General features: G+C 51.0%; 1 protein-coding gene across 4 annotated transcripts in view; it reads left to right on the top strand.

Moving 5' to 3' along the window:
• The window catches only part of RNF216 (ring finger protein 216), an 853,926-nt gene that overhangs the window by 359,215 nt on the left and 471,083 nt on the right, over positions 1-23,628 (top strand). For all 4 annotated transcript variants that reach the window (XM_078665045.1, XM_078665046.1, XM_078665043.1 and 1 more), the window contains one exon: positions 12,317-12,456. In XM_078665045.1, coding sequence (XP_078521171.1) covers positions 12,317-12,456 — 140 coding nt within the window. The remainder of the gene's footprint in view (positions 1-12,316; positions 12,457-23,628) is intronic.

Raw genomic sequence — 23,628 nt, 5'->3', positions numbered from 1 at the left:
TCCAATGATTCGGATTTGAGCCGCCATGTAGGTATTGAGGGCATGGACAGGGCTGGGCCCATTGCAGTTGTAGCAAACAGGGTTATGATCTGAGATAGAGTGGGATAGGTATTTTATCATTGCAATCAGGCTAGGTCAGGGGTGGGGAATAAAAGGTCTAGCAGAACGTGCACCCGCTAAGGAGTAGTCTTGTGCATGCTGGTTAAGGCATCTCCAGAAGTCCATCAGGCCCCACTGCCGTTGGCAGTCTGTGCGCATTTTTGCCGTGCGGGCTGTCTGGGAATCGCACAAGGGAGGGTGTGAGCGGTCTAGGAAGACATCGGCTGCGCAATTAAAGTCTCCCCTGATGATAGTAACTTCCATTAAGAACGGTGCTAATTTTCGGGATAGGTTCTCTAAAAACCCACTCTGATCAATATTTGGGGCATATATATTTACTATTGTGAACTCTTTGACCTCTAGTCATCCCCGCACTGCCACATCCCTGCCCTCATTGTCTATCAGTGTGTCAATGCATTGGAATAGGACCCTAGCTTGGATCCATATGAGGACCCCTCTAGCATATGCAGAGTATGTGGTATGAAAATGTCTGGCCCCTCCATCGTAGTCGCAGCGCTAGTCCTTCCTTGTCAATGAGGTGTTTTTCCTGCAGTAACGCTATAAGTACCCCTCTCATATGCAGGAATGAGAATACTTTATATTGCTTCGCCATAGAGTGCATTCCCCTGATATTCCATATCAAGCACTTGTAGGCCAGGTGTCCAGCCATATTAAGTCTTGAAAGGGATACAGACTCCTCCCATCTCTCAGTATGGTCCCCTGTGCCCCCTTCTCAGCCTGTTTAGAGTAAGCACATTAATTCAGAGCGTGTGACTCTTCAAATCCCAGCTTCAAAATTAACCCCTAACAATCCCAACTACCCCTCCCCAGGACGGGTAGAACGCCACCACCCATCCAAACCGCATTAACAGTCAACAACAAGGTTCATGGTGCTCGATAGCAAAAACAAAAAAGGTGGCCTGGCCTTGTGAGCCTCTCGGATAGTCCGGTCCCCATCTAGCTTATTGAAGTACAGATATGAAGTACTGTGTAGTGTGAATGTTTTACCACATCACTATCTTTTAAAGAAACATTTACCCAGTATGCCCAATTATAGTATTCCCCCTCCCGTTACCAGTGAACTGAAGGTCTCAGATGATGTCATCTGCTGTTCTCTGCGTGACTCTGGGCAGCTCTAGTTCAATTTCTTTGAAAAATCCAACGATCTCGATTCACACCAAACTGGGTTCCGCCCTGCCCGCTCAACTGAGACTGTAATACTGGCGGTACTAGACTCCCTGCAAAAGAAGGCCAACAAGGGCACCCCTCAGGCCCTGATGCTGTTGGATCGCTCTGCTGCCTTTGACACGGTCAACCACGGTATCTTGGCCGACCGTGTCAAAGAGGCAGGCATCCAGGGCTCAGCCTCAGTTGTATCAGTTCCTTCATGGAGGATCACTCCGGGTCAGTCCGTACAGCCCAGTTCACGGCACCAAAATTAAACACCACTTGCGGGGTCCCGCAGGGTTCCTCGCTAGCCCCCATCTGTTTAATCTCTACCTTCTCCCTCTGATCTGGTCCCTCAAGGAAAGGAAAGTTGATACATTCAGTTATGTTGATGATTTACAGCTAATGTTTACCATGGATAACTCACCTCAATCAGCCTTTGAATTTCATTCTACCATGTTGCACATCTACCATTGGATGGACTATAACCATGTAAAGCTTAACCCAGGTGTTAGAAATGGGGATCTCTAGTTGGCAGCGGCTGGCGCTGAGGTCCAAATACGGATCCTTCTTCCTAAGTCTGAGTAAGGGGCTACACCCTTTGTTAACCATTGCTCAACCCTGTGATAACGTAGCACGAGCAGACATGCCTATCTCAGAGGCAGTGTGTGAAGCATTTATGCCCATAAACAATAATGCAGGAGGGACGCTACAAACGGACACAAGTAGTTACAGAAAAATAGTTATCTTTATATAGACTGAACATAAGGCTGAAAGCTCTCAAGGAGCCACAATGCACATAATTACAGATTCACTTCAAAAGCAATAAAGGCACTCAAAAAGGCCGTCGACTGACTTAGTTCGAGGCTGGGGTCCACGCAACCTGGTGATGCACAATGTACCTGAGATTTAAAGGGGCTCGGCACGCAGCCTCACAAGGAAGCCGCGGTGATGTTAGGCAGACTTGCAGCGGCCACAGCTCCCAGCTGTAGCAATCCGCGGCGTGCACTCATGATAATCCTGGGACGGGGCTTAAAGGTGGGCACCCAGCAGCACACGCAGGTGGTAACAAGGTCCTTGAAGTGGTGACTAGTGCAGGCACTCAGCGGCACAGCTCCTCAGCTGCAGCGCCCACAATATCGATAACGATGACTTTGGTAACACAGACAAATGCGGGCTTTCAACGGCAACAGCTCCTCAGCTGCGGCGGCCCACTATAACGATACGATGACTTTCAACCCTCGTTCCCCGCAGTAGAACCAGAGGCTCTGGAATTCTCAACAGAGTCCTCACCTTCGAATAGAATCCCCCTCAAATAGGAATCCAGACAGCTGATGGGTGAAGTATAATGTCCCTGAGACTTCAGCAGGATCCAAGCTCAAATCAGACCCTTGGGTAGTTGCTTCAGCAAGATGGCTGAAAGTTTCAAAATCCTTTCCATCTAGTTACGCGGACAGAGGTTTGTCTTGACATCTAGAAGTAACACACCGTGTAGGGATTTTTGCACAGTTACTTATACCCCAAAAAGTCTTTGTTCTCAAAAGTCACTAAACCCCTGAACCCAGCCAGAACCAGTTTGGTGTCGCCCTGGAGCACTTTGTTTACAAGGCTGCATCCTGGCTTTCAGGAAGAGGGGGGGTCTGTCATCAGATGCAGAGTGGGAGGTGGAGCCATCATTCACCTTGCCAAGCACAGCCCTGCTCTGATCAAAGGGTCACCCCTCCCCATACTCCAACTGCAGATCTCTATTCAATTCAGGTCGGGCTCAGCCTGCCCTGTCCCTCCAAAACCAGACAGCCAATACACAACAGCAGAGCACACTGGAAGGCTTAGGCAAGAAAATACCTACTTTCTAAAAGAGGTATTTTCAAACACAGAATATAAAAATAATCTTCACTGAAAGATGCACTTTAATATTGTGAGCTCAGGCATACTAAGTTTGACTTTCTTATCATGTTCCTTGGGTCAATTAGGATTATAGATGTAATAATCAAACTGCCCATCCTGGCCTAAGGGAACAGATAGCCTTGCAATAGTGAAAAACTAAATGGAGTGTAATTCACTATCAGGACATGCTACACAGACCAAGGCATGTATTACCTTTCACATACAATGCACCCTGCCATAGGGGTGACATGATGCCAAGGGAAGGTTTAGGGACTGGGAAGTGGGTTCACTTCACAGTCAGCACGGCAGTTCTGGACTGCACACAGACTCTGCAATGGCAGGTCTGGGACACACTTTACAAGCTGCTTCTGTGGGTGGCGCTATCAGTGCTGCAGGCCCACCAGCAGTATTCGGTCTACCAGCCCTGGGCACGCACAGTGCACTCTACTAGGGACTAACAGGTAAACCAAATGAGCCAATTATGGGAATACCAATTCCTACAGTCAATTTACAGTAGGGAGCATTCACCCTGTGGCACTGAATGGCAGTGACACAGCGCCCAGAGCGTCTAACATCAGCAAACACAGAGGAGACAAACGCGAAAAATGGAAGGGAGACCCACGCCTATGGTGCCAGGTCTAACACAAGGCAAGACCGAACTTGTCCTGACGAGGGGCAGTCACAACTTTTGGGGCCCACACTTTGGCCAACGGAATTAGGACCCTCCCCCACCCCTTCTCCCGCTGCAAAAGTCTTGGCGTCGCAATAAATAACGACCTGTCACTAAAAACCCAAGTTGGCTTTGTGATCTCTACCTGCTTCTTCCAATTACGGAAGATTAGAAAGACCAGCAGACTACTCACACAAGAAGCATTGATACACGTTGTGATAGCTACGATTATGTCCCACTTAGACTACGCAAACTCAGTCTACCTTGGTATGGCACTATTCTTAACCAAAGGTATACAGTTTACAGTTGGTGCAGAATTAAGCGGCCAGACTGATCCACCAGCAACATAGGTGACAACATGTCCCCCCACTTCTGAGGAAGCTGCACTGGCTTCCCATCCCCCAGCGCTGCGCCTTTAAAGTAGGATGTCTGGTCTTATTCAAAGGTACACACCCTCATGTAACCTACTCTCATCTCACCTTCATCTCATGGCAACTCCCGCCTTCAAGCTGAAGCGACAAGGGGGCTGTAGGTTTGCAACTCTGGCACCCAGACTTTGCCATTCCTTTCCCCTGGAAATTAGATCATGCACTGATCTGCTGAGCTTCAGAAAATCCATTAAGACTTGGTTGTTTACCCAAGCATATGAATACATTCCACTTGGGTTCGGCAAGTCCTACAAACAGCGCCATGAAACCAATTGGTGTACGTGCGTTTGATAAGAATTTTATAACATAACATAGCATAGACTCAATTTTGCCGGGAATAGCATGGCATACTTGAGGTTCAGTTGTAGTAGCTTCTTTCTGGCCTCCTGATAAGACGGTTTCTGTCTCTGGACTTCCCTGGAGAAGTCTTGGAAAATGTGCACTGTAGCATTTACACTTGGAGCACCTCTTTCTTTCGTGCCTGCACCAATATACAATCTCGATCTTTGTAATAAAGCAATCTTGCCACCATTGGTCTTGGAGGGGCTCCAGGCTGCGGAGATCTTGCCTGTTCTCTGCGCGCCCTTTCTAGAGCAAAGAACCCAGAGAGTCCATTGGAAGCTACATCTGTGCGCAGCCAGTGCTCCATATATTTCACTGCGTCTGTACCCTCGCTCTTCTCTGGAAGGCCCACAAAGCCGATGTTGTTGCGGCGTGAGCATTTTTTGGGATCTTTTGCCGTGATCTTTGGTGTTCTCACTTTGGCTTCCATCGCTTGTAGGCGCTTTTGCATCGTTGCCACAGCTGGGTGACGTTCTTCTAGCCAGCGCTCATTCACAGTAACTCGTTCTGCCAGCTTTTTATGGTCATCCTTGAGAAGATTCAGGTCAGTGCCAATAGTATCAATATTGAGCTCCAGTGCTTCTCAAGAGGCGGTTATTGCCTGAAGAATGTTCTGCAACGTAGGGTCACCAGTAGATCTCGCTGGAGGAGGTTCCACTGCCTTCTCTACTGTTGCAGTATTCGGCTCCTTTTGGTCTTGTTCCTTCTTTCATGAGGATTTGCCCATCTTCTCCTGGGTTCTGGCAACGGTCGGGTATTTAACTGGCAATCCGTTTGGTCACCTGCTCTTTCTTGTCTTCGTGTCTCACCGGGGGGGGGGGTACAGAGTCCCGGCCCCTGTAGTTCATAGGGGGCTGTGTCAGTAGATACGCTAGTTGTCTCCAAGTGGGCCAGAGGATCTGGGCGTGTATGGCTAGGGTCCGTTGCCCAGAGGAGGCAAGCCCCTTCCACTTACTGGCCCTGTGTCGCTCAGGTGTTCAGTAGAGCTTATTCATGCGGCCTCAATTACCATTGCTACTGCCAGATGCTATGTGGCCTCCAGCAATTGGAGATGCTTTATTGATAGAAGGTGGTCGAGGTGGCAACAGTCGCCATGCGGCGCGCCACTGGAGCCCCGCCTAAGCTTGCAGCTCTATGGTGCCTCAGGGGTAATAGATTTGCCAATTGCAGAAGCAGAAGACTAGCTGACCAGCCTCGCATCAGGTCTCATTAATGCAGAGGGCTGTCTCCAGGGCACTCTCTGCCTTCCCGCAGGTCTAGTAGGCCCCATTACGTCCCTTGGGCCTCATCTGGTAAGCTGTGCAGAGATCATGGGACTGCTTCCTTCGGCTTTGGTACCCCCTCTCACCTGCGGATGGGATCGCCTCGGTGATCAGGACCTCCGCGCCCAGTCCCAGTCTTCTCCGGCCGGGTGAGGCTCTGTGTGTGCCCCCTCTCCCGCTTTGTCGGTTCTCTCTGGGGCACAAACGAGTGACGTCGGGACGCACCTGCATGTACCTCCCGTTCGTCCTCGCAGCCCGGTGTGTCCGGCAGCAAGGGGGGCGTCATGCAAGCACTCCTCTCGGTCAGCGTCTTTCCCTAGGTCAGGCGCCAGGATCCAGCCCCGTGTCACTTTTCCTCTGGTCCCAGTGGTGCCGCTATCGCATGTGTCGTAGCTATCCGGATTGGACAGCAATCCTCTTGCCGGTCGTCAGCAACCACCGTCGGCCGCAAGACCTGAGACGGGCCAGGTCAGGTTGGCCCCCCTCCTCCGAGTCCTGACCCCGTTATCTTCTCTGTCTCTACTCAGAGCTGAGCCCACTCTGATCAGACGCCTCCATTTTGATGTTCAGTGAGCTTGGTCAATTCAGTTTTTGCTCGAGTTCAAGGCAGTTCAGTTATCGGATGGTGCGCTGCCCGTCAAGGATCTCAGCAGTGCACCCCCACATTTCAGGCCCTTAGACTACTGCCCAGGGGTCAGGATGGTGCCAGAATGCGCCTGGCCGAGAGGAGCTCAGAGCAGCGCTGATCACTCCATCGGCATGAGGCCACGCCCCCTGATTCCGTTGAATTTCTTGCTTACCCCATACTTGACACCACTGAAGCTTTGGAGGGCAGGTCAGCGCCAATCGTCCACATGTTACCAGTGTAATGCGGAGGCGGGCGACTGGGCCTGCCCGGCGATCAGGAGATACTGGACTGCCATTTTTCAAGCATTGGTCCAAGTGCTGAGTCGGCCTACTGACTTATCTCCCCACATTACTCTTCATGGCTTGGTGGAAGATTTGGGGGGCAGCAGGAGTGACCGAATGCATGTGTGTCTGGGGATACTGGTCGCCAAGAAGGACACAGACCAACTGTGGAACTCAGCAACACCATCAGTGGTGGCGGCGTAGCACACAGCTATGGACTGGTGCGCAAAACTGGACAAAGTAGACTATGCTGCATGACGGTGACCGCCAAAACACAAAAAGGTCTGGTGGAAATGGTGGGAATACTATGGGTTACAAAGTTCTGTATGTTAACTGCATATGAGATTGTCCGCCTACACTTGTCACAGCTTATTTGCACTGTATGGTTTTTGATGTGTCTTGCTTTCTTCATGAAATCAATAAAAAATGGTTTATTTATAAAAAATAAAGTTTCTGCGCAGACATGGGCAAATTCCCCGGCAGTGAGTGTTAACACTAAAGTAGCTGGTATTTTTTGATGCAGGAGTTTCCATTTTCCTTAGCTCACTAATTGTTAAAGGCAGATATTTGATTGAAGTCTTTCTAGAGACTTTTTCCACGTCAAGCCTCCCATTGCTGTCTTCAAAATTGAACAAACATTGGCATAGCTAATACGTCTTGCTTTTGAGACCTTATAAGTATTTAGTTATGCAGCACAATATCCTTGGTGCAACAGCATCAACTGTTGCATGGCTAAACACATATAAGGTCCCAAAGTCGAAACCTGTTGGCTATGTTATGTTACACATGTTATGTTACACATATTTTTATTGCGCACAGCTGCCCCAGCTAAGGGGCGTCCTGGCGCATGGCAGGAAAATATGCAACACCTCCAGAGAACACAACAGATAAAAACGGGGGAAGTTATTAAAAGAGAAAAGTCTTTAAGGCTTTACGAAAAGCTAACAAGTCGTCCAACAGCCGCAATTCAACTGGGAGGGAATTCCAAAGCTCAGCTGCTCTGACCCGGAAGGATCGGCCACCAACTCGACACAACCTAAATCAAGGGATCACGGCAAGAGCCTGGCCCCCAGATCTCAATGAGCGGGTAGGAACATACCATGACAAAAGATCTGCAAGAATTTGCGGACCCCCTCCCCTCAGGATCTTAAACGCCCAACACAACACCTTGAACTGGATACGTGACTTGATGGGCAGCCAATGCAACGATCTCAGTGTGCCCGAGACGGAGCTAGTTCGAGGTAAGCCCACAATGGCTCTCGCCGCAGCGTTCTGCACGCGCTGGAGGCGGGTGGTCTCCGCCACATTGGTCCCTACCAAAAGGGAGCTTGCATAGTCCAGGCGAGATAACACAGTAGCCTGGACTATCAGCTGCCTAGTACCATGGTCAAAGAACTTCAGAATGGGTCGTAACGACCGCAAAATGCCAAAACAGCAGGCCGCGATTTTCTTCGAATGGGCCACAAAACTGAGCGACGGGTCCATCCATACTCCCAGGTTCTTTAGTTCAGTGACCGGACAGGGGACCGGCCCTAGTTCAGCCGGCCACCACCTGTCCCCCCACAGTTCCGTCCCCCTACCAACGATCATGATCTCAGTTTTCTTAGCGTTGAGCTGGAGACCGTTGTTCTTCGTCCAGCTTGCCACTGCCCTAAGTCCACTCTGAAACCTGGGGGCATCCCGGTCCGCATCCCCGCTGATCGTAACCGCTAGCTGAGTGTCGTCAGCATATGAGACCATAGTCATGTCCCATTGCTTGACGACCTCAGCCAGCGGTCTCACGTATAGATTGAACAACGTGGGACCCAGCGAGGAGCCTTGCGGGACCCCCTGATTCAGAGGATGGAATTGGGACTGGAACGGTGGCAGGGCAACGCTAAAGAAACGATCGTCGAGGAAGGAACGGAACCACTGGAGGGCAGAGCCACCCAGCCCAATCTCCTCCAGGCGATGCAGCAGGATAGGATGGGAAACAGTGTCAAACGCAGCGCTCAGGTCTAATAGAACGAGCGCTGCAGTCTGCCCCGCATCCATCACCGTGCGAAGATGTTCCGCCATGGAGAGAAGGGTGGTTTCCGTGCTGTGCCCAGCACGGAAGCCGTTCTGGGTGGAGTCCAGGATGTTAGCCTGGATAAGGTGGGCCGAAAGAACTTTGTTGACATGGGCCTCCAACACTTTGGTGGGCCAAGGAAGCAAAGAGATAGGCCGATAATTTTCAGGCTTATCTGAGTCCAAGGAGGGTTTCTTAAGAATGGGAGAAACCACCGCCCGCTTCCAGCTCAGGGGAACCGTGCCGGACTCCAATGAGATGTTAATCAAGGAGTGTACCACGGTCCGTCCCACAAACGACTGATCTCTAAAAAGAGTCGCACTAAGCGGGTCAGCGGGGGACCCAGATTTTACCTGCTTCGCCAAGATGTCAAACCCTTCCGATGTCAACGGGGGCAGCGCGTGCAAGACGGTCTCTCCATAGATGTTGGTCGGAGACTCCACTGGAGGGCCTGTAGATGGAAAGGTCTTATAGATGTTGTGGACCTTATCCTGAAAAAATACAGCAAGGGCCTCACAGTGAGCTGTGGAGCCAGTCGTCGGAGCACAGGGACGTTTAACTAAAAGATCCTTCATCAATTTAAAAATGGTTTTAGAGGGGTTGGAGCTGTTGCCCACTTCGGCAGTATAGTAAGTTGCCCGAGCACGGAAAACAGCCCGATGGTAAGATTTGACGGAGGCGAGATAGATAGCTTTTTTCCCCATGTCATACGCCTTCCGCCAAGCCCTCTCTGCTCGCCTACAAGTACCCTTGAGTGCACGTAAGGCGCAGTCGTACCACGGATTAGAATCCCTTGAACTGATCTTACAGGCGGCAAGTGGGATAAGGGCATCAAGTGCCTTGGAGATCCACGCGCAGAACCCCTCGTAGCCTGTATCAACAGTCACAAAAGGATCTAATGGCTCTGCAGCGAGGACACGATGAAAGTCCTCCAACCGTAATTTACTCCACTGCCGCCTTACGACCAGCTTTGCAGGAGGGATACTGATCCTTCCCTCCCAATGCTTGTTTATAGGTTTCCTATACTTCACTTCAATCAATCACCCCCCTAGCTCCGGGTCATCGTCCACAAGTCTTTGTTGCCCTGTGAACTCTTATGGGGACTTAGAAAAGTAGACCGTGTTCAACAACGTTGTGTCATTATGTTGATTTTCACTGTGTATTAAGCAGGGTGTCATCAACCAATAGGGTGAGAGCTGATCTTCACCTCAGAAGTTTACCACTGAAAAATCGATCAAGCATGAACCCTCTGAAGAGTCACATGTTGCAAGTGAGCATTAAATAAATTCTGAGCTCCAGGGGTTAAATTGGGCACGCAACGAGGGGAAAATTCCCTTGCATATCCGTCGACATTTTAAATTAGGCCTGAACTTGTTTAGTACAGAATGCAGTAGATTTATCCGCGGGGCTCCGAGGTTCACAAAAAGAGGATGAAGCTCGAAACTACGCGGATCATCAACTTTATACAATCTTCAATGATCAGGGGCCCGGCGACAACGCGCTGCTCTACTCTGAGACCGAAGAGTTTTGTAAATGTAACTAGAATAAGGACTAATTTAGAATTATTGAAACCTTCCTATGAATTACAGGGCACAAGTGATTATTGAAAGGTAAATTGACTATTTTAACAGAATTCTGCCTGCCTGCCTGCCACCGCTGGTGGGGCGGGGGTGCAAATAAGCATGGCTGGCCCGGCTTCTACAGGCGCGCCTTAGCAACGGTTATGACCCCTAAATGTTCAACACTGGCTTGACCATTTCCGCCGTGAGCTCTAGGTAAAACCCACTTTTAATTGTTAATGCCGCGTCATGGCCCGTTTCCTTTAAAAAAAAAAAAAAAGAGAGAAGGAGAATGTTTTTTTTTTATTAAGCACATTTACTTAAGTTACTAATTCACAGGCATGCAGCTGCGTTAACGTGGGTCTGCATCACAAAATCACATCGAAAAGGCTGCGCTGGCTGTGTTTAGTATTAAACAGTCTGTGTATATTTACAGCATCACTGAACAGTTTAAATACCTTTGGGCCCAGCTCTGTCGCATTAACAGTATGATAAAGGCTCCGAGCTACAGTCCGCCTGGTGTGCCCCTGTGAAAAGTCCTGCAGCGCTCTTAAGAGCCCATCATGAGCGGCACGGTACAGTACACCGTGTGCAACAAGCACCTGAGCCTCTATTCAGAATTTCTAACCATCTAAGTAACATTGTCATGAGATGCACACTTCAACTACAATATTGTAACCGCCTACAGTTATTCAGTCATGTTAAAGAAAGTACAAATGTAGCTTTTGTATACTGAAAAGATGTTTCAGAGTGTGAAAGTGAGGGGGTGGCTTGAAATGGTTGTCTACTAGTTCTTCCTACGGCACTAAAGTTCCTCTAGCCATGTCACTAAAAACAGCATTTATGTGAGGGCAGAGTCAAATTTGAAAGCAGCCCATTAGCAAACTGAGTGCGTTCAGCGCAGATGAATTGGTTGCAGTATAATGTGACTTGCTAGGGTAACCCACCCCGAGGTAGTGGATTTTACTAAGACAGCTTTAAAAACCGACCCACTAATTCAAAGTCAACAGGTCGGGAAATTGCACTCATTTGAGTTTGAAGGGGCTCCGTGGGAAAGACACGACCCAAAGCCACGTCACCCTCGTAAGTCAAGTAAACTAGCTTCGCCCCTACAGCGGCACATGCTGTCGCTTCAGCCATCGAGGACGCGCTCCCAGCACTGCGGGGGGGTAAATGTTACGTCACTGCACCGGTGCAGGATGTCCACATGAGAACGTTAGTCACAGCCCCGTATATACATTTCTAAAACTAGCCCTACTTAGCCCAAGATTCCTTGGCTTTGACCAATTGGCTGTGACTCAGCACTGGAGCAGGGCCAATGACCTCCAGCGATGGGTTTCTTGTCAGCGGCATGTGCAGAAGCAACACACCGCCGCCAGCACACCACAGAGTAGCAAGGTAGAAATGGGGAAAGAGCAAAGCGAGGCGCTGCCTGCCAGACCCAACTGTGACAACATGTGTCAACAATGTTACCGGTGCAAAGGAGGCCGGTGTGCATGGAAACAAAAACAAAAAACAAGCGCTGAAAGACCAGCACGGCTGCAAAAGTTAAAGTCCATCTACAGTGTTTACCTTACGGGAGCGAGCAGCGGTGGGCGCAATAATTGCAAACAGATGGCACCGCTGCTCGCCCATGCATGGTAAACGCCGCACGAGGGCTCATCGGAAACCGTGCAGAAAATGCATGAGTTTCCACAAAAGCCCGGAGTGATTCCAAGAGGTCACTCCAAAGCAGCGCTTGCAAGCTGCGTAGGCGAGACCTAAAAATTATCATTGGATTTTGTTAACTTGGTTGGTTTAGGATTTCCCAGTCAGATTGCAATATATTGTTTCAAATTTACTCAGAAAAGCTCAAATACTGTTAAATTCCCCAAATGTACTTACTAGGTTGCAGGCAGATTTCATGTTATAGAGATCTCATTACAAACTATTTTCTCCTATAGGGCAGAAGAAAATTGAGAAGCGAATGTTCTTTTTGGAGAACAAAAGGCGTCACTGGAGAAGCTATGATTCAGATAAACTTTTCTCTTCTGTAAAGGAGGAACTGAACTTCTATGAACAGAAAATGAAGGAGATAGCTGAAGTAAGTAAATGTTTGTGATCAGTGACCCATTTTAATTGGGAAGCTGTGAGAAGTCGTGTTTAGAGTCAAGTTTTAATTTTGCATTGTGAAGCTGACATTTTAGGCATGTGAATACATTTTATTGAGCTTTGCATTTTGGTACCTGTCAATATTTGCCCATGGAGCTCTTATATTTAAGTATGAGGACAACGAGTGGCATAATTGTAGAGAGTAGATTATCTCTGAAATACCACAAATTGCAGTCCAGTCCTTTGAATGTATTCCACAACATAACTGAATCAAGGCCAAAGCAAACTGCCCCCTTTATTTTATTATGGAACTTGTTGATATCTGCTTCCATCAACGTTTGCTTATACCCAGTAAGCAGCTTATTGGGAACGTATTAGCCATGTATTTTGGGGGGCAGAATTAAACGTAGAGTTTTTACAACATACACCTGCATTTGCCAGTTGTTAGAAATGGAGTAGCATGGTGCAGAGCGGGCAGGCCAAACTCCAGAGGACATGAGCAAAGCATCCACGCAGTACACACAGGCGACACACAAGGCACCCCAAAAAAAGAGACCACACCAGTTTAGGTGAAAAACAGTAAGTGTATTATCATATCAACACACTAGAATGAAATCACAGTTGCATGTAAACGGGGCAGCCGGCCCTAGGTAACAGTTTGCTCAGGGACTATTTACAGGGCAGTGCCCTACCGGCCACTGCCAGGACCATCGCTGGTACAGTTCGGATGAAGAGAAGGGTAAGTGACAAGGGTAAAGTCTATCACTAGGTATTTAAAGTTGCAATAAACATGGGGCATTAAACATCTGCGCATGAAGAGTCAAGCATATTCATGCGGGCCACTAACCCCGAATCTAAATCACCATGGGCCTACCCATATCACCCTAAAACCTCCTGGGGATACTGGTGGGCAACATCCCATTAAGCACCCTTAGGGGCATCAGGCACATGGTACTTGGCATAACACAGGGCCTAAAAACCTCATTAGCACAAACTGCATTAGCAACGGCATCAGTATTAGGCCTTAAACACACTAGGCGCGACACCATCAGCGTACTGCACAATCACACTAGCACTGGGGCCTAAATATAAGGCATCATCATTGGCATGCCCTTTAGGAAAAATCACAGTACCCCCATGTGCTCTCTATAACGGCATGAGGCATTGAATCACATTAGGCATGACCACCAGCATAAATACATTGGGCACAAACACGCTAGCATGTGGCCTGACACCTGCATTAGGCCTAGAGGCTCCCCCTGGGCTCAACACCAGTGGTAGCGGCCCAACCTAGTATTACAAAATACTGGCCCACAATTACAACTGCCCACTGTCCAGCGGGGCAGTTGTGGACAGCACTGTTGAGTCTTGGTTAAGGTGGAGCCCCTCTTCCGGGACTCGGAAACTAGAAATATGCCCAATGTTGCAGGTGCCCGCTGACAGACAGGGCACCTGTAAAGTCAGTCCGGTCACCGGGGGCGGGCACCGACCATATGCACCGACGCGCCCCCCCCCAACTGCAGAATGACTGAGCCCCACACTCACCGGGTCTCTCCTCGTTGGTTGCTCCTCCTCGTGGGGCACGGACAGGCGGGGTGGCTCTTAACGTCTTCCTTCCACTGAAGTTGCGGGGCTCTCCTCTGGGCATGAGAGCCCCGTCGGCAGCAGCGCCGCCCTGCCGGACTTCACCCGGGCCCCCTCCTGGGACCCCGGGACTTACGCGTGGAGCCCTCCGGCTCTAAACTCCTGGCACTTCCTGCTCCTGCCCACAATCAGGCTCCATGATGCCTGACTTCCTTCCCGGCGGCAGGGCAGGACTTCCTGGTGGTGCTCCGAGCTCCTAGCTCATCTCGGGCCGTGATCCAATCACGACGCAGCTCTCGGGGACGCGGCCGGCGCCCCTGTTGCCAAGCAACGCTTGCTGGCGCGTCCCAGGCCTAGCACGGCCTTCGCTGGAGCCGCGGCGGTGCGCAAGGACATAGTGCTTCTTCTCTCCCCAGCGCGGCGAGGCCCGCGCTACTTCCCTCACGTCTCCTGGGCCGCGGCGATGATCGGGGGACTCCTCTGTACGGCAGACTGTCGCCAGGGACAATACGGGATAGGCTCCTGTTTACATTGGCAAGGGACCGGCGGGGTGGGCACCCGCGCGGTAAAATTTTCATAAAGCGGGGTAGGCACCCACTATGATCGCCAGCAGAGCGTCCTCACGCGGGGTAGGTACGCGCTCTCGTTTAAATCAACACCAGGACACGAAGACGCGGCAATACATGGGGTGGGCACCCGTTTACTTCCAAGGCATGCAAAGCGCCGCCACTACTCTGGGTGGGCCCCCTCGGCGCTTCCAAACAACACAGTCCTTCCCGGCCACACAGCGCTGTTGGGTCCCCGCTTTTTCTTGAGCACAATTAACATAAAGCGCTGCAGGAATCGACTCCTCACCTCTGGTGCTGGGACATAGCACTGCACTCACCAAGCGCTAGTCAGCAGGCAAGATTGGGACAGGAGATAGTGCTCTTCTTCACTGGCACTTTGATTATAGTGCTCCCAAGGTGCTAGGTCCCACCAGCAGACTCTGGGCCAGCAGGTCACGCTCCTCACCTCCTTCTGGGTAGAGTCAAAGGTGCTCCTTTGCAGTCAGCTCAAGCGCTCTTCTTTTCCAGGCACTAGGGAGCAGTCAGGGCCCAGGGGTAGCGCTCATGAGGCGCTAGGGCAGGAGAGCAAACAGGCAGTGCTGGGCCAGGTCAGCGGTCAGTGGGTACTCATCAATACAGGACAGCAGCTCCTCTGAACCATCATCCTCTGTAACGTGGCACTCCTCCTGGTTCAGCAGCCTGAACTACAGCAGCCTGAACTCCATCAGCGGGCTCTCACTGGCCCAGTGGACAGTGGAGGGGTGCAGATGGGCTCAGGGGCCAGCACACAGTCCCATGTGGCGGCACGCTCTGACTGAGCACATGGTGGCACAGCCCCCCTACTTATATGGCCATCACCCCACCTACCAGACGGTGCCAGAAGCTTCTAGAAGCCTCTGGGGAAACTGCTTCTAACTGGCTCAGGGGGAGGAGTAGAGCAAAACAACACAAAAGGACTGTCAATGGTCTGTACAACTTATGGGGGCAAAGAAAAAATGTGACGGACTCTGTGTCTACCTGTAAAGTGTGTACAACAAAAAGGAAATGAATCCCATCAGCCCACCCATATGGCAGAGCTTCATCATCTGGGATAGAACCAAAGATGGTCCGGTTAAGGAGCCACACACCTGTTGGAATTATGTGCTTCTCCAAACCCAAGGAACCACCAGTGATGGATCATACCAAAAATCAAATCAGTTTGGAATGGTGTGGGATGTTAAATTGCAGTGAGAATAAATGTGTGCAAAAAGAATCAAAAAGGGAGATGTAAAATTGGCTACCATGATTTAAGGAAAACTTTATTAGGGAAAATCATGCTGTCAAAATTAAAATGAGTGTAAGACAGTTTGACACAATAACTGTCTATTAAGGTTGGTATTTGGTCAACATGTTTCAGCCATTGTAGGAAAGTTAAGCCTACCGGGCTTTCCTCAGGACCTCTTAAACACTACTGCAATTAAGCTTAACCTAAGCTTAGTGAAAAAAGCAACAATTAACACAAATAAATGATACCAAACATCCTACCGTACATTGGATTTTCCAGACGGGGGATGTCTGTTTCATAAAGTATTTAGGATTCTTTCCCAAAAATGCTTGGGAGAAAGCCTCACCTCATCCTGGCCACTGCTCAGGGTTGGAGGGCCCGCTCTGTCCGTCGGCACCCCTGGACTGATCCTGAGCCGAGGGGGAGGTGCCAGGCTTTCCCTCCAGAAGCTGGGATGGCTGGGAACCGAACATCTAGACTGCTAACCCACCACAGTCAGGTGGCACCACACACAGCCATGGCCTCCATTTTAAAAGCGACATTTCACCAGGGTGAATTCTTGCAATGGGGGAATTACAGGTGCGCACACCATTGCATTACCTTCAGTAAGTTAGTCAAAAAAAGGGCTGAATAAAAACTGATGTCCCTGACCTTTGTTAACGTGGCCGCCTTGACACTGAACACCACTTTTCTTCTTACGCAAATAGGGGGTGGACTTCGACATGAATGCGAGTCTGCATCGCTCTTAGTAAAGCCCTGGCAGCCCCCAGCAGTTGCTGCTCCGCCGAATACGTGTGTGCTGGGACACTTTGCAAACACACAAGGGGCCAAGGGGCCTTGATGGCCTGCCGTTCAGTTGTAGAAGGAAGTAACTCTCCTTCTCTTTGCCCCGTCCCCCCTTGTCAGCCACGGCTCTGCCGCCACCTACAGCTTTAAGGGGCACACATGGGGACTGCCTGTTAATGGAGGGAGGTGGGGAAGACCTCCCTTCCCCGTTTCTAATTGTCTTGAGGCGCCGGCGTTTGCCCAACGTCGGCCTCCATCTGAGACGTTGGACGTCATTACCTATATGAAGCTCAGGGTTCGGTGGCAGCCCCAAGTGCCTCGAAACCTTCCATGTTATGAGCCTAGTAACCCAATCTCCTCGTTCGCTTTTATTGCTGGGTAGTTTTTGTTACGCTCTTTAAATAAGCTGTGGGAATTTGCCCCACGTTTTTTACTGACTTTCTTGAATTTAAAGCTAGCTCCACGCCTTGCATTTATGAACATTTCAACATATATCTGGGAATTTTTTGTACAATAAGCACGCGTTGCCCGGATACAAAAATCGGCCATACCTGTAAACGCTGAGGAACACTTACTTGAGCGCTACGATGCAACACTAGTCAGACCTCCCAGGATATAGCGGCATGCATTATCTTTTGTAAAAATGCTGCGATTTCTACAACAGTGCCGATTTCGCGGGCACTTTTGTAAAAATCGCGGCATTTTTACAAAAGTGACGATTTCGTGGCAAATCACGAAATCCTGGAGGGTCTGTTTAACATGGCATCTCACACCGCACATGGCCTATACATTTCTCTACCATGGGGGAGACATCCTAAAATAGGGGGCGTGAAAAGCGAAAAAATGTAGGAAAAAGTGCCAAGTCCAACACCAGTGTTTCATAAAAAAAACTGTGTGAAATTGTGTGTTTGAGGCATGTGTGACGTTGATACACATGCTTTGCATACGCCTGCCTTCCAGTGTTGGGTCCGGATATGTGCAAGTTGCTTTTTTTCAATGAAGTCTTTTGAGTCATGAGGGAGAGAGACTCATCTTCTTAGTGATAATGTACAGGGGCATCAACTCCATTGTTAGATTATTTTCTTTTGGCTCTCAGGTTCGACACAGTCACAGTGCTCTTTTCTGCTCGCTCACTACCTTACCCTTCATCTGCATTGCTTTTGATCGTGTCTTCAATTCTTATGTTTCGGGGTATACATATTTCATTGATTTGCTTCCACCACGGCCCCCACAGGACCTTGCCCTTTGAGGCCTTCTTCAGTCTCCATTGCTTTTTCCAAAAATTCCTTGCTGGTGATTGAGCGGATGCCTTTCCGTTATTGTTCTCGCTGCCACACCAAGAACCCGCTGACCAATTAACACCAGATCTGTAATCTTTGCCTCTCGCCAGAAGACCGAGAAGCTGATTGCGACACCTGCCACTCAAAAACCTTCAAGACTGTTGCGCATGTCAGTTCGAGATGTCTGGGAGGAGCACAGAGGACACTCCAGACCTTTTTGGTCATGAAGACATTGAGGAGGAAGAAGTTCAACACCCTCAACTGATGTTTGCGGAGGAAGAGGCGTTCTCGATCGGGAGCAGTTCTTGATCAGATCTTGAGGTCTACTTGGAGATGGAGGACATAACGCCGTCCTAGCATTCTGTGAGTACGGTACTCCCTGCCCCTCAACACAGTTTTGATAAGCCCAAAAGACTCCTCTGGAACATCATAGAGAGGCCCTGCCAGCTGACCATGATCAGCACCAAGCACCTGTTTTAAACATCCCGCCTTCCATTTCGGTGTCGAAAAAGCAACCAAAGCTGAAACAGTTTGTTTCGACCTCTTTGATCTCTGAATGCCAGCCGGTGTCTCCTCTACCCTTGGGTGAAAAGTCGAATTCCACTGTCGATGTCCAGATGTCCACAGATTCGATGTCAAGCAGACTTGGGTGCAGAAACCTTTGTTGGACCCGAAATTTGTAAGCCTTATTCCGGTAGACCTGTGTAGCCAATCCTCCACTGACTCCAAGAGATGCTAGATGCTAGGCAAAAGCAGACTGTCATCCAGCCTCATACGGGCCGAATGCTTGCCAGCACTTCGGCACGGATTCCTCCACCCCCGCCCCTCCCCCTCCACCAAAAGCAAAAGACAATGGTCTTTCCAGGTGGCTCTGGACATACTGGTTCCTGCAAAACACTACAAGAAGGCAGTCATGGCCACCAGTCCTTTACCTCTTGCTTCACCCTCACCACCTCCACCAGCTTCATCTTCTCCATCACATTCTACAGGGGAACCACTGCATATTTCACCTCTGGGGGGGGAAATCTCCACATTCTGATACAGCTGGACATGGTGGGGGACAGGGCACTTTTGGTACTCCACCACATAGCGACCCCTGGGGTACCTATGATACAGACCCACCAGGGAACACAGACCCGGATCTGTACCCCACCCGACCTGCCCCTCCTGATGATTCCTCATCATATCCGGAGCTTACCGGGAGAGCTGCCTCTTTCGATCAAGAGAAATTACATAATAAGCCCTTAGAAGAAGATTTCCTCTTAGAAACACTTCCTTCCACTCAGAGAGCCACACAATACCTCCCAATGTTGAAGGGCATGCTTAGGCATCGAGAAGACATCTTTAACCCCTTCAGCGCTAATGACAAGGGTAACTCGTCATGGAGTTTCCATTGATTTCAATGGAAAGTCAATGGAGCTCCTTGAACACCCTTAGCATCCAAGTGGTTAATGACCCTATTAGAGCCAGAGTTATAGCACCCAGGGTGGGTAAAAAGTATAAGATCTCACCATCTGGCCCCATGTACATCCGGGGCCAACTTCCAGCAGACTCCCTGAGCAAGCAAACTCACAGGCAAGTGGAGATACCCCGCCACCCGATAAAGGAATGTAATATATAGCTATAGTGGGGAAAAAAGTTGCAGCACAATCACCTTACCATTGGCATATGGCTAACTCTATGGACCTTCTTGCAAAGTATGATCATGCTCACTGGGACGAGATGGAGGACCTTCTCCAGTACCTCCCAGATGAGCACCAGAAGTGAGGCCAAACACTTTTCTCTGAAGGCAAGCTTATATCAGACACCTCCATCTGCTGTGCCTTTGACTCCGCTTACACTGCAGCCAGGGGAATAAATACTAGTATCCTGTTGCGAAGGCATGCATGGCTCTGTATTTCTGGTTTCAACCCAGAGATTCAGCAAAATGTGCTGAACATGTCATTCAGTAAAGAACATCTATTTGGGCCTCAGGTGGACAAATTATCTGAAAGAGAGACGTTAATGATAGATTCCTTACCTTAGAAAATCCCCAGAGGTCGGACTGGATCCGGAACATTTTTGCGTAGCAATACCCCTGCGCGCGGGCAGGCGTCCGCGGCTCCGCGTCCGTCGTTGGCGCCCGAATGACGTCGTCTGAGTACTTAGACGCCGCCCTCGCGCGCTGACGTCAGTTCTTCTTTTTTCCGCACCAGCTTGCGCAGATCCGGAGAAGCTCTACCCCTTAGTCAATTTTTGACTAAACTTTTTGATCCTTTTGATCATCTCTTTCTCGAGCATATCGACTCCTACGGTGCCAGTAGGGATGCCCGGTTTCAAACCTTGCTCCAGGTGCGACCGACTGATGTCTGTTACCGACCGCCATCGCCGGTGCCTTCAGTGTCTAGGCCTCGACCACGACGACCGCACCTGCCCAGACTGCCGGGCCCTGACGTTGGTCCCACAAGCGGCTGGAACTCCGGCAGTCGGCCCCGCGCCTTTCCAGGTCCCGGTCCCACAGGAGGTCGAAGGACCGGTCGCGGGGTCGGAGTCCTCGTAGCTCCGGGAGTCTGCATCGGTCGTTGGGATCTTCTTCAGGTAAGAGGCATGAGAGGTCGGAGCGATGTCATCGTTCCTTCCGACCCACCCCGACGCTCGTACGACGCGGCCGGGGGTTCGGGTGACACCACCCACGCGGCTCAGACGGAGTCGCAGGTGCCGCCTCCTGCCCCACACCTGCAGGTCCCTGGCCACGATGCAACGCCGGAGGAGGTCGAGAGGTACCTCATGGCCATGAGGTCCCTCCCTCCTCAGCTGGGTTCCGTGGCTCCTTCGGGCCCACCGGGCCTGGCTGGAGGGCCTGGCGGGTCGGGGGCTTCGGCTCCGACGCCGCAGGGGGGTTAGGCCCCGGCGCCGCCAGCGACTTCAGTCCCGGCACCGCAGGCCCTCACTAGATCCACTTCCGGATCCGGGTCGTCGCCGGCCGACCTCGCCGGCCCAGCAGGTGTCATCCCCGGCGCCGCTTGTCAGCGCCATCCCCAATCCTCCCTTCGATTCGGTTCCGGAGCCGGAGCGGCACCGCTGGGCGCCGCTCTCGACGTCGTTTGGAGATTTCTATTTCCACGAACCGGCCCCATCTGTTGACCCTGAACTTCAGGAAATGGGTGATGAGGGTGATTGGGAGGGGTCTATGGACCCTCTGGCACAGGAGTGCCAGTCTCAACACTGGACATATGAGCTTGGGGAGGCCAGTGGTACTGACACTTCGCCAGACACTGGATTTGTCTCCCCTCCCACCGTGGCTATGGAGGAGGGGGCTGCCTACAGTGTAGTGTTGACGCGGGCAGCCAAGGCCTTGGGCCTGATGCTCCCCGTCGCGGCCGTGAGGATTAACCTCCTCACTGAGGTCCTTAAACCGCAGGCATGCTCCACTGAGCCTCTGCTGCCGTTTAATGAGGCCATGTGTGACGTTCTTGTGGGCATTTGGTCCAAGCCCGCCACAGGTCAGCCTGTGGATAGGAACGTGGCCAGATGCTACCGCCCGGCCCCGGGCGACCCTTGCTTTTTGTCCACCCATCCCACCCCGAGCTCCTGGTCATCCAGGCCTCCACTTCCCAGACCTCATTCCCGACGGCTCCACCCGATCGGGAATCCAAGAGGTACGAGCAATTCGGCAAGAAAGTGTTCTCGTCCCTGAGTTTGGGACTACGGTCTGTCAAGACCGCATGCCTCTTCGGCCGCTACACCTACACCCTGTGGAACACTGTCGCGGACGTGCTGCCACAATGCCCGGGGGAGGCCCGGGTTAAACTCGCCCAAGCCCTTGCGAAGGGTCGAGATGCAGCGCGCTACTCCATCCGGTGTGGGTTGGATACCACAGACTCACTGGGCAGAGCGATGGCTACGACGGTGGCAGTTCGACGCCACGCCTGGTTGAGGTCCGCCAACTGTTCGGCCGATGTCCAGGCTACCCTTCTGGACATGTCGTTTGATGGCCGTCGCCTATTTGGCGACAAGGCAGGCCATGCGCTTGAGCGTTTTAAGGACTCCATGGCTACGGCCAAGTCCTTGGGCCTCTCGGCCCCACGCCAGCAAACAGCAGCAACGGTTGAGGCCATTTGACTTGCCTCCCGAAGTCTGTAATATCATTCTGGCAGCCAGGCGTCCCTCCACAAAGTCGGTATACGCCTGCAGGTGGAACAGATTTGTGGCATGGTGCACAGCAAAGGCTGTGGATACTCTCTCTGCACCCCTTTCTAAGGTTCTCCTCTTCCTTCTTTCTCTTGCCCAGCAGGGCTCTGCTCTGGGCACTATCAAGGGCTACCTTTCTGCCCTTTCCGCCTTCTTAAGGCTACCTGATCAGCCTTCTTTGTTCAAGTCCCCATTTGTAAATAGGTATTGAAGGGCATCACACACATGTTTCCTCCTGTTCCTTTCGTGATGCCCCAGTGGGACTTGAACCTTGTACTTACTTACCTAATGTGTGCTCCCTTTGAGCCGCTCCATAACTGTCCTCTCCGTCTTCTTACTTTGAAGACTGCTTTCCTTGCCATCACCTCTGCCAGGAGAGTGAGTGAGCTCCAGGCTCTTTCTTCCACACCTCCTTTCCTCTCTGTCCATCGGGACAAGGTTGTGTTGCGGACAAGACCCTCTTTCCTGCCCAAGGTTGTCACGGCCTTCCACATCTTGCAGTCTATCACCTTGCCCACCTTCTTTCCGCCTCCGCAGCCCTTTAAAGAGGAAGAGCGGCTCCATCGTCCAAAAGGTGCGCTGTCATTCTATCTAGACCGCACACGCCAGTTCCGGGTGGATGACCAACTCTTTGTTGGTTATATGGGCGCTAAGAAGGGACGGGCGGTGCACAAGCGAACCATCTCTCGATGGATCATCTTGTGCATCCAGGCGTGTTACTCCTTGGCTAAGAAGGAACCCCCTGTTGGGCTGAGGGCTCATTCCACTCGGGCCATGGCGACTACGACTGCCTTAGGCAGAGGAGTGCCCTTGCAGGACATTAGTCAGGCAGCTACGTGGGCCTCGCTGCACACGTTTGCGAGACACTACTGCCTGGACAGTCAAGTCCGGAGGGATGGCTTTTTTGGCCGTTCCGTCCTCCAGGACTTTCTGGTGTGATTATTGGTTCGCAGACCCACCACCGGGGTTGGTATTGCTGGGGTATCTATTCTAAGGTAAGGAATATATCACTAACGTGTCTCTTTCAGATGCACAAGTTACTACTTGTGTAACGATAGATCTGTAAGAGACATTAGTTAGTGATAGATTCCTTACCGACTCACCCATCCTCCCCGTCCTGCGAACCGATATCTAGGGTTAAGGTCATCCCCTTTCAGGGCCCTAGTTTCATGGCACCAGTGTTGGTTCTATCATGGCTCTGCGTATCTGGCGTGGAAAAGCGGTGTATCAGAACTGACGTCAGCGCGCGAGGGCGGCGTCTAAGTACTCCGACGACGTCATTCCGGTGCCGACGACGGATGCGGAGCCGCGGACGACGACTGCCGGCGCGCAGGGGTATTGCTACGCAAAAAATTTCCAGATCCAGTCTGACGCCTGGGGATATTCTAAGGTAAGGAATCTATCACTAACTAATGTCTCTTACAGATATATCGTTACACAAGTAGTAACTTGTGCATTAGGAAACATCAAAAAATACAGAGGTGGCAAAAGCAGCGAGGGCCTTCCAGACACCTGCTCCCCGTGGCTCCTTT

Source organism: Lissotriton helveticus, chromosome 10 (assembly GCF_964261635.1).
Source record: "Lissotriton helveticus chromosome 10, aLisHel1.1, whole genome shotgun sequence".
NCBI lineage: Eukaryota > Metazoa > Chordata > Amphibia > Caudata > Salamandridae > Lissotriton > Lissotriton helveticus.
Note: the sequence above shows the minus strand (reverse complement) of the source record. Positions and strands in the feature narration are given on the sequence as shown.